Raw genomic sequence first — 10,527 nt, forward strand, 5'->3', positions numbered from 1 at the left:
GGGCCAGCAGAGGCCCAGGCCCTGGTCCCGCGCCCCCAGGAGCTACAGAACCTGGACTGGAATCCGAGCTAGGCAGCACCGCCACCCAGGAAAAAAGGCATGGGTGTGTGGGTGGCTGGGGTGGGGTGCCTGTGAGTGCGAAGCTCTGCAGGTGAGAAGCCCCTGTCCACTTGGGGGGACCCCCTCGCCGACGTCCAGAAGCCTGAGGAATGGACTAGGCAGGGCTTTGGTGGAACGCACACACAGACACACCCAGAGCGCACCGGCACGCTGGTCTCGGGAAAGTGCTCCCGCGGGGTCCCTCCTCGGGTGCCCAGTCAGCTTCCGGGGCGCCGCCTGCCTGGAACTAGGCTGGCTTTGAAGGCAGGAAGGGTTCGATCCGCTAAGGCGGCCTCCGAGAAGTTCCCAGCCCCTGCCAGTACCAGGTGGGGGCTCTCGGTCCCTGGGGACATTATTGGGACTTACAAAGGGAGTTAGAGGGCCGGGAACCAGGTCGTAGGAGTCCCAGACTCAGAGTGACTCGTGGCTTTCAACCCCACAAGGACATCTAAGAAACGTGGCGGCCCCCCACCCCCAGATTCCTTTTCTGGCCCCACTCTGCCCACTGGGCACACCGACGTTGGGGAGGGTGTGAATGCTCGGAGCCCGGACCCCACAAAGGCTCAGTGCAACCCAGCGAGCCGAGCCGAATCCTGTCTCCCATCCCCTCCGAGCCCCGTCGGAGAGCCCGAGGCACCGGGAAGGTGTGCCACGCTCTCCAGCAGGCCGTGGCCGAACTCCCCCTGGGCTCTGGCAGCCTTCGGGGAAGCGGCGGGGGTGGGCAGGCGGAGGCGGTGGGAGGGGGCGGCGGCGGCTCCAGGGAAGGCCGAGTGGGGGCGGGCCGAGGTAGCCCTAGCCGGGTTCCCCTGCGACCCCCGCGGTGCGGCGGGCATCGGCCGCACACAATTAAAGCGGGATTCCTCCCCCGCTGACGTCGGCGGCGCCGAGGCCCCTCCCGCGGCTGCATAAAAGGCGCGGGCTCCGCAGCGCAGGCGGCAGTGGGGGCCGAGGAGCGCGGCGGTGCTGACGGTGTAGCCGGAGCAGCCTGCGAGCGCCCGCCGGAGCCGGGTCCCAGCCCCAGCCGAGCCCCAGCCGAGCCCCAGCCGAGCCGAGCCGGGGCGCGCCAGGCGTCTGCAGCCATGCTGGCCCGCTGTGCCGCGCGCACCTGTGCGCTGCTCACCCTGTGCCTCCTGGGCAGCCGGGCCCAGGATTTCGGGCCGACGCGCTTCATCTGCACTTCGGTGCCGGTGGACGCCGACATGTGCGCCGCGTCCGTGGCCGCCGGCGGCGCGGAGGAGCTCCGGAGCAACGTCCTGCAGCTCCGCGAGACTGTGCTGCAACAGAAGGAGACCATCCTCAGCCAGAAGGAGACCATCCGGGAGCTGACCACCAAGCTCGGCCGCTGCGAGAGCCAGAGCACGCTGGACGTGGGTCCGGGCGAGGCCAGGGCTGGCGGCGGCCGCAAGCAGCCGGGGTCGGGCAAGAACACGATGGGCGACCTGTCCCGGACGCCCGCCGCCGAGACGCTCAGCCAACTCGGCCAAACTTTGCAGTCGCTCAAAACCCGCCTGGAGAACCTCGAGGTCCGCGTGAACCGCCGTTCCCCCTCCGCGCCCTGCGCCCCTCTGCCCTCGCCCACCCCATCCCGACCCGGCCCGCCCCCTTCCCTGCCTCTACCGCGGGCTGATGCCGGACCCGCGCCTCCCGGAGCCTGCGGGGCGCCGCGGGCGGCCGCTCGCCGGAGCTCCCCGCCCGGGCCGCCCCCGCAGTCGCCCCGGGGACCGGGCCGCCTGGCCTCGGCGCACGGTCCCGGCTCCACGCGTAACCGTGTGGTTTTCCCCTGCCCTTGTGCCCCCGCAGCAGTACAGCCGCCTCAATTCCTCCAGCCAGACCAACAGCCTCAAGGATCTGCTGCAGAGCAAGATCGATGACCTGGAGCGGCAGGTGCTGTCTCGGGTGAACACGCTGGAGGAGGGCAAGGGGGGCCCCAAGAACGACACGGAGGAGAGGGTCAAGATCGAGAGCGCCTTGACCTCCCTGCACCAGAGGATCAGCGAGCTGGAGAAAGGTAAGGGCTCAGGGGGGCCGTGGTCCTTCCTGTCGCTCCAGGGACTCTGCCCGGGTCCTGCCCCCTGCCCGGCCAGGGGCTGTAAAGCTCTCTAGCACCCCTGGACCCACTCCGTAGCCCCTCCCCAAGTCCGAGCTTCCTGTCTGGTTCCCAGGCTGGAGATTTCCTCGCCTGGGGAAGCAGCGGAGCTTAAGAAGGGATTGTGTGGTGCACAGTTAAGACACACTCGGATTTTTCAAGTCTGATTTGTTTCATCTTCAGTAACTTTGCACGGTAGCTGTCTCTGGCCCAAGCTTCCTTGGTAAGGAAAGCCTTGTTCTAGTTGGAATCTGTCGCCAGCGAAGAACTGGACATCCATCCTCTTGGGCCACTGAGTACCTTTCCCCCAGTTCCCCAGTGCCTCTGGTGGCTTCTCAGGCTTGCCAGCCCCTCCCCCCACCACATCTCGAGCCTCCTCTTCCTAATTTTATCTTCTCATTGACCCAAGCCTGGGCATTTTGCATGCCCCTACATTTGCCCCGGTCACTAACTCAGCCTGGCCCCTAGCACCCACCTGGGTGTATGGATGAGCTGTGTCCAGATGCCACAGAAATCAAACAAGGTTGTAAAAGGGGGGAGGGGGTGCTCGGGCTCAGAGCAGGGCCACGTGACCCTGCTCGGACCGCAAAATGTGCCGGATGGATTTAAACAGTGCCATCTTAAGGCGTGTTATGTAACTGAAAAACAGATCTGGGGAAAGAGGGACCTATGGAGGGAGAGAGAAGAGCCGGGAGGGAGGGGAGGTTCAGGAATGAAAAAACTTCAGGTGCCAGGCACTGGGTTCCCCTACCCCCACTAGGAAGCCGAATGGGGAGGAGGGGCTGCACTGAGGGGCGGCCCGGCCCTGCCTTTCACCTGGCTTAGAGGAGGAAGGGGCTTCTCCCCTGCCCCCATGCTTTCTAGAAGTCTCTCTAGGTTTGGGGACCAGCTTCTTTCTTCCTGGGCTCTGAGGTGGGAGTGCAGGGATGCAGCAAGCAGGATCTGACAGAGTGGGTGCATTCTGAGGTTCTGGATGGGTGGGTGCCCACTGCTGGAGAGGAATCAATTTCCTGGGAGTCAGTCACAGCAGGCTCAGGGCCACAGCCACAGGGGATATAGAGATGGGCGGTGAAAACTGGGCATTCCCAGGGGGGGATACTGGCTGGGCTGACTGGCAGGAAGCTGGTGGGGGTACCAGGCCTGGAGCCTGTTTCCAGGAGGCTCATCAGAGGCTGTGTGGCATCTTCAAAGCAGTCACCTTGGGGGCCCTGGCTCAGTGGAGGCTGACCTCCCCAGCTGTCCTGCCTCTCAGCAAGTGTCAGGCAGTATGGCTGGATGAGTTGAGGGAGGTCTGCAACTACCTCTGAAAGATGCATGGGATTGTGCAGAAGGGCTAAGTGATGGACTGCGGCATGTACTGTCCTCAAGGAAGGAGGTAGGCCACCAGGGCTGGTCGTCTTGGGTGAGCATCGAGAGCAGGACAAACAAGGTTCTGACTACCATCACCATCTGAAATCAGGTCAGCCCCCAAAGGGGCTGCTCCAAGGGGACCTAGCCTGGTTCCTTCTTCCCCTGCAGCCATACCTTCTTATTCAGTGCTCTGGTGAGCACTGAGGCAGGCCCCATTTGCACACTACACTCACCTTTCAGCCCAGAGCAGGTTCTCACACGATGTCCTGTGCTCTTCCCCCGCCCTGGCCTACCCAGGGATGGCACCATGTGGCAGAGAGAGCTGGCCAGGCCCAGAGTGCAGAGACCTTGGGTCAGCTTTTTTGCCAGCTGGCTCTGTGCCCTGTCTGCGTCACGGGGCTTGATGGGGACCAAATAGGACTCGTACCATAAGCTCTTGGTCAAGGTGCAGATGGCAGGGCTGGGTCTTGTCCTTCCCAGGTCAGAAAGACAATCGCCCTGGAGATAAGTTTCAGCTGACTTTCCCACTACGAACCAACTACATGTATGCCAAGGTGAGGAAGAGCCTGCCGGAGATGTATGCCTTCACTGTGTGCATGTGGCTCAAGTCCAGCGCAGCGCCCGGTGTGGGCACACCCTTCTCTTATGCTGTGCCTGGCCAGGCTAACGAGCTGGTCCTCATCGAGTGGGGCAACAACCCCATGGAGATCCTCATCAACGACAAGGTAATGCCACCACCCCTCCAGGACTTGTGACAACAGGGTGAGGTCCCCCCAGAACCCTGGGGTGTCATCAGGGCTATGTAGTCATACACCAGGGCTTGTGGAACAGGAGGTCCCCTAGAACCCTGGGATGAGGGGATGATTGTCAGGGATGTGGCTTTAAATGTCTGCCCAGGAAGACTGAGGGAGGTAGAAGCTGAATCAGACCAGAAACGGGGAGGGACATCCTCACCTGCCCTCCATCAAAAAACAAGGAGAGCTGGAATGTTCCAGAGAGAGGCCTTGGTGGGAGGGGAAGGAGAGGAGAGATGGGGAGGGATGGCTGAGGACAATCCTCGGAAAGTTCCAGTCCACCCTGCTGATATCCTGGCTCCTCCTCCACAGGCTGGCTCTAACTGGCTTGACTTATCCATATTTGGGTACTTTAGGGGGCAAGGGGCCCCAGATTCTTGCTTTTTCTAGAACTATCCAACTTTGCCCATTTGCACATGAGGAGGCCAAGCCCCTTCACCCCAGAAGAGGCAGTCATTTTCTTTCTAATGAACCCGGCTCCATTCTGCCCCTTCTGGTTAGTGGAATTAGCTGCCAGCTTTCAGTGCCTTCCTCTGCCTCCATCATGGGTAGTAAACGGCTCAAACCCAGCTAGGAGCGGGATCCCAAGCTCTTGTTCTTAGTGCTGTGGCCTAGAAAGCACTGTGCTTTCCTTGACTCTGTTTGCCCAAATGTAAAGGGTGTGAGGTCTGACCCTCCTGCACTACACTGTCCCCCTGCCTGGGCTGGAGGGGGGCATGAGCTTCCTGTACTGGCTAGTCAGCTTCCACATGCATGGCATAGTTCCCATAGCCTCACTCAGTCTCTGCAGAGGTTGGTTGCAGGCAGTGTAGACCAGAGGACCTAGCAGCTGGGGATGGAGTGTTGGAAGAGAAGAGAGGCCCAGTTGAGGGGGTGGGGCAGAGACTGCAGTAAACTCAGCTGCCAGGGACCTGCACTCTGTCCAAAGCTTGTTTTGTAGACTAGCTATGAGGGAGCGGGGGGAGGGGAAGGAGGAGGAGGCAGCGTGTGCCCAGATGGCTCTCAGAGGCCCCTTGGCAAAGTTTTCCATTTCTAATGTGACGCCATGGCCCACCCGTGGCTGGTGGATGCTGATGTCTGAAGGGACAGTTAGTTCTGTGAGGGTTCAGTAACGGCCCAACATTAATTGTAAAATCAAAGCGAAGAGAATCACAGCGGAGCCTGTGGGCATCCTCAGCGCTGGGTAACACCAGGTTATAGCACCCATAATGTGTATGTCATCCTCCTCAGGTGGCCAAGCTGCCCTTTGTAATCAACGATGGCAAGTGGCATCATATCTGCGTCACCTGGACCACCCGGGATGGGGTCTGGGAGGCCTACCAAGATGGCACCCAGGGCGGCAATGGCGAGAACCTGGCTCCCTATCACCCCATCAAGCCTCAGGGTGTGCTGGTGCTGGGTCAGGAGCAGGTAGTGGCCTGGGCAGAGGGAGGGAGGGGGAAAGGGAGGATGGAGGTAGCAAGTCACACGGCAGTCAGGCAAAGCCCAGCTCTGAGTGGACTTCAGGAAGCACCACAGACTGGGCCCAGGTTCCAGCACTCTCTGGAACTGCAGCGGCCCTCTCTCTGGCATGGGAAGCCCAGTTCCACTTTTAGCAATGAATAATTTAGTTCCTGTGGAGTGGTTCATCTCCCATTGGGCACCTGGGAGGGAGATGACGGGACAGGAAGCCAGGCCTTCCATTCCTGTTGGTGCATGGTTCAGCTTACAGGGGCCTGAGACCCTGCTGCCTTGGTTGTCCATGGTCTCTGCTCATCCTCCCCAGGGACTGGCTGCATGAAGGGCCGTATCTCAGGGCCTCTGGGGGATGATCTCTGCAGGGGTGGAAGGGAGACCAGGGTGGGCTGGCACTAATCCTTCTTCTGGGCTTCTCTAAGTGGGGGACAGGTGCAATGGCTAAAGACCCAGGCGCAGGAGAGAAAATGATACTGGGTATTCAGGGGGTGGGGGGAGGCACAGGTTCACTCCCTAGCCATGAGTTCAGCTAGTCCTTATGTCACCCAGCCAACCCCTCCCTTATCCCCCCCCACCTCCTTCTCCAAAGGACACTCTAGGTGGCGGGTTTGATGCCACCCAAGCGTTTGTGGGTGAGCTGGCCCATTTCAACATCTGGGACCGCAAGCTGACCCCTGGGGAGGTGTACAACCTGGCCACCTGCAGCACCAAGGCCCTCTCCGGCAATGTCATCGCCTGGGCTGAGTCTCAGATTGAGATCTTCGGTGGAGCCACCAAGTGGACATTCGAGGCCTGTCGCCAGATCAACTGAAGGCTTCAGGCGAGGGCTGAGCCCCCAGCCTCTCACCTGCCCACCCTGCTTGTGCGGTGATGACCCATCGTCTCTTCTGCCCCCTCCCCAGGAATGACTCAAGGCCATGGCCCCTGCACACGCACACGCACACAGCCTGGTTTGTCCTCCTTGTGCACACGAATCAGTCCTGGCTCTCCTCTGGCCCTGAGGACACCCACTTCTCCCTAGGAGCCCGACTGTTTCCCAGGCATGCCCAGCTAAAGCAGGCAACATCAGCTTTGACAATGCAGAATTAGGTGAGAGAGCGTGTGTGTGCATGCATATGTCTGGGGGAGGCTATTCTTTCAGAATGTAGTCTTTCATTCCATCCTCGTGGTTTTGGGAAATCTCACGATGGGTCAGAAGTCTGTCTTTGCCCACCTGGTCGGCTGCCTGCAGTCTTGGGTCTGGTGCAGCTTTGGCACGTGAGTTTATCTTCATTTGTAGACCTCTTTGAGAGTGACACAGCTCTCAGTTGACGTGGTATCTTCTAGTGATTTGTTCAGGCTGGGGCACCTTTCCTCAGAGAATTTTTACCTGGGGTGACAAGTGGATCCTCTGAAGGTGGAAGGCCCACTGTGCTGGGTTGGCACCACCCAGTCCCACCAGGATGGCCGCTCTCTGCATCTGAAGGCAGAGTGAGCTCTGTCCCAGGACTGCACCCCACTCAGCCTTCTGCCTCCTTGTATCCCATGAGGCTAGGGCCTGTTGCTCCCTTTCAGTCTCCAGAGCTGTGCTGTATCAGCTCAGTGGCTCTGAGAGAGGAGTGTCCCACCACAGTCCCACCCTCCTTCCCTCTGGACATGAGAGACCAGAAGTTTCAAATGGGGATCTCATGTACTTGATTGACATCAGCCCCAGAGGGCACTGAGACTTGACCCACAGTCCATGGGAACATCCTCCCTTGGCACTTTTCACAGCCATACCCCTCCCAGCACACCCAAGCCCAGGTGAGCTGGCTCAGACCCCTCCCAGGGGCCAGGGCCTCAGAGACCTCTCATGTGGAGCCTACTGGCCAGGGTGGGGCCTGCCACCTGCTCCTGCATTTCATGGGGCACAAACCCCTCAGTAGCCCCAATCTTCTGCTGGCCTGTGACACTGAGCCTGACTCATGTCCAGACCTGTGACTTTTCCTTATGGAAAGCAGCATGAAGGCCCTTCTGCGCCTTCTGGGAGTGTGTGTGCAAAGTGTGTGTGTGTGGTGTGTGTGGTGTGCAGGTGTGCACATGTGTGTTGAATGACAGAGTGCTCAGGAGGCTGTGTCCAGGGTTGAGTGAACCCCTGCTTTGTCCTACATCTGGTGGGCATCCCCCCTGCCCAGGACACCTGGACTTTGTCTCCGGTAGCCTGACTAGCAAAAGGCTGGCAAGTCTTTCTAGAAACCTACGCACTGCCTGGCCCGTCTGCAGTTGCAGACACTTCCTTAACAGGAGCAGGTCGTGCACCTGCTGTTCCTTCCAGGGGTACCTGTCTCCTTCCACACAGGTCTGTGTTGTGTCTGAACCTAGTGCATCTGTTGTGTCTGTGTAGTGTCTTTGTGTCACCGTTCTCGTGGGTGTCTGCACGGTTCCCGGTCGCCGTTCTGTGGCGCATCGCTCTCACAGAGGGTGCGGATCAGGCGGCATGCCGCATGTTGTCGTCTAGCAGTGGCTTTTTCTTAGATAATTGTGCTTCCTCAGTGCCCGTTGGGTTGTGGCATCCTTGGATCTGCGGGGATCTCCTGTTTGCATGTTCCTCGGGGTGGTGTGTTCCTTGCTCCTTTGGTCCTATGCGTGTTCCCTTGCCTGCATGGACTTCTCCGGTTCTGTGTTGTGTGCTGAGTGCTGCCCAGTGTTCTGTGATCACCCATGTAGCTACCGTAAAACGGCTGGGTAAACAAACCAGGGGTGTCTGGGAGGTCAAGAGAGAGATCAGAGTCCCTCTCTCCTCCCTCTCCCCAGACACACCAGGAAGTATCTCTAACATGTAGATTGAGCACAAGCCTGAATGGTCCCCATGGTTGGGAGAGAGAGCACGAGCTTGGATCACCTTTCCAGACCAGATCGAGCCCCACCCTCACTCTAGCCGTCTGGGAGCCACCATCAGGCAAAGCCCAGAGCCGGCTGTGCCCGGTGCACTCCTGCCAGCCCCTGCCACCAGCCCCAGCCCCTGCCAATGCGGACCCCAGACCACCTGCACCCAGATAGGTGAGGTGGGAGCTGTCCGTTCAGGACCACAAGCCATCCTCTGCCCTGGCTAGAGGGCAGAGCACACCCTAGTGCTTATGCCTCTGCCCTTCTGCCTATCGGCCCCTCCTCCCTTCTCCTCTCCCCTGTCGCACCCATGGTGCCAGGGACAGAAGCTTACACCTAGCTCCCGCCCCACCCCTAACTGGAGTCCGTGCCAAGCCCCTCCCCTCCTTCACTGTGTTCACACTTGGCACTTTGCTGGCCTCAAGAAAGGTAGATGACAGCCACAAATCTAATCCACATAGTTTCCATCGACTCCGTAATCTGATTGATGTTCCCCTTGCACTGAATAATACATGCCTCTCTCAGGTAAGCCATTTTATAAAACCAGAAGGTAAAACACACTGTCCAGACAGTGTTTGCTTTTGCTGATGGTGTCGGACAGCACCCTGGGCGTCGGGGTGGGAGAGCTGCCACGGAGGCTCCCCGGGCCTTGGGGGGCTGAGATCCCACTTGAATAAGCCTTCTTGCTTTTGATAACACAGTATTATTTCTCTTACTGTAGAAGAAAAAGTTTATTACCAAACAAGAGTATTTTTATGAATGAATAGGACAAACCTATAAATTATCTCAACCTATATCTCCCTCGAAGATACTTTCAGGCTCCGCCAAAATGTAGGACTGAAAGCATGTATTTTGGAAGAAAGAGATACATTTTGTATGCTTTCTTTTCCTTTTGTAGATTTCCAGTTTATTTTCTAAGACTGCAAAGATCACTTTGTCACCAGCCCTGGGACCTGAGACAAGGGGGTGTCTTGTGGGCAGTGAGGGGGAAGGAGAGGCTGGCCTGAGGTTCATAGCCATCCCAATGAGCTCCAGTGAGGGGCCACCAGTTCTCAAAGGTGTGTTGGGGACTAGGAGATCAAAAAAGGCTTTTGATGGTGGGCTCTGTCCTGGAGCTGACTGGTTAAGTGGAATGAGTTGAGGATTTGAATTCCAGTTCCAACCTTGCTGGAAGAAACTAGAGTTCTTATGGTCAGCATCAGGGGCCTAGAACCCTTAGGAATCCAAGTGTGGCTTGAAGCAGTCGTGACTTCATCTCTTAAAACACAGCGTGCAAATTTACTCAGCTACTGACGGGAAATGTATTGCTTCTGTGCGCAGTGGACTTAACGTGCAATTTGTTAAAAGGGAACAAGTCATTGAGAAACAAAAGCCCAATACTTAGAGTCCCAATTTTGTCTTATTTGCCAAAAAAAGCAACCCCCCAGAGTTGATATTGTTACAATGTACATACTGTAAAATAGGAGAGAATTGATGTATCTTACTTTTTCATTATTTGCTAACCAAAGCTGTACATTTTTCATACAATCTGCAGCCTTTTGGGTATCAAAGGGGTTAAAAAAAATCCCCTCCCATCAGCCATTCTGGAAATGCTCTATTTCTACTGGTATTCTTGCTTTCTTTCTTTTTTTCCCATTTTCTTGCTGAGATGACATGAATTGTTGAGTTTATTTTTACACAGTAAAGAGTGAAGAAAGACTGTGGTCTTAGACTCTCTGTGGTATGTGTGTGTGTGTGTGTGTGTGTGTGTGTGTGTGTGTGTGTGTGTGTGTGTGTGTGTGTGTGTGTGTGTGTGTAGGCTGAGGTCAGCATTGGTTGTCTTCCTCAGTGGCTCTCCACTTTTGTTTGTTTTCTGGAGACAGGGTCTCCCTGTAGCCCCAGCTGTCCTGGAACTCACTA

General features: G+C 57.7%; 1 protein-coding gene across 1 annotated transcript; it reads left to right on the forward strand.

Moving 5' to 3' along the window:
- The first annotated feature begins 1,093 nt into the window (after positions 1 to 1,093).
- Positions 1,094 to 10,327, forward strand: Nptx1 (neuronal pentraxin 1). Its single transcript, XM_008828828.2, has 5 exons — positions 1,094 to 1,622; positions 1,900 to 2,107; positions 4,016 to 4,260; positions 5,560 to 5,739; positions 6,374 to 10,327. The coding sequence occupies exons 1-5, from the start codon at positions 1,179 to 1,181 to the stop codon at positions 6,593 to 6,595; spliced, it is 1,299 nt and encodes a 432-aa protein (XP_008827050.1). The 5' UTR covers positions 1,094 to 1,178; the 3' UTR covers positions 6,596 to 10,327.
- The last annotated feature ends 200 nt before the right edge of the window (positions 10,328 to 10,527 follow it).

The sequence above is a fragment of the Nannospalax galili genome, unplaced genomic scaffold, assembly GCF_000622305.1.
Source record: "Nannospalax galili isolate Female #2095 unplaced genomic scaffold, S.galili_v1.0 scaffold1250, whole genome shotgun sequence".
NCBI classification, from domain to species: Eukaryota; Metazoa; Chordata; class Mammalia; order Rodentia; family Spalacidae; genus Nannospalax; species Nannospalax galili.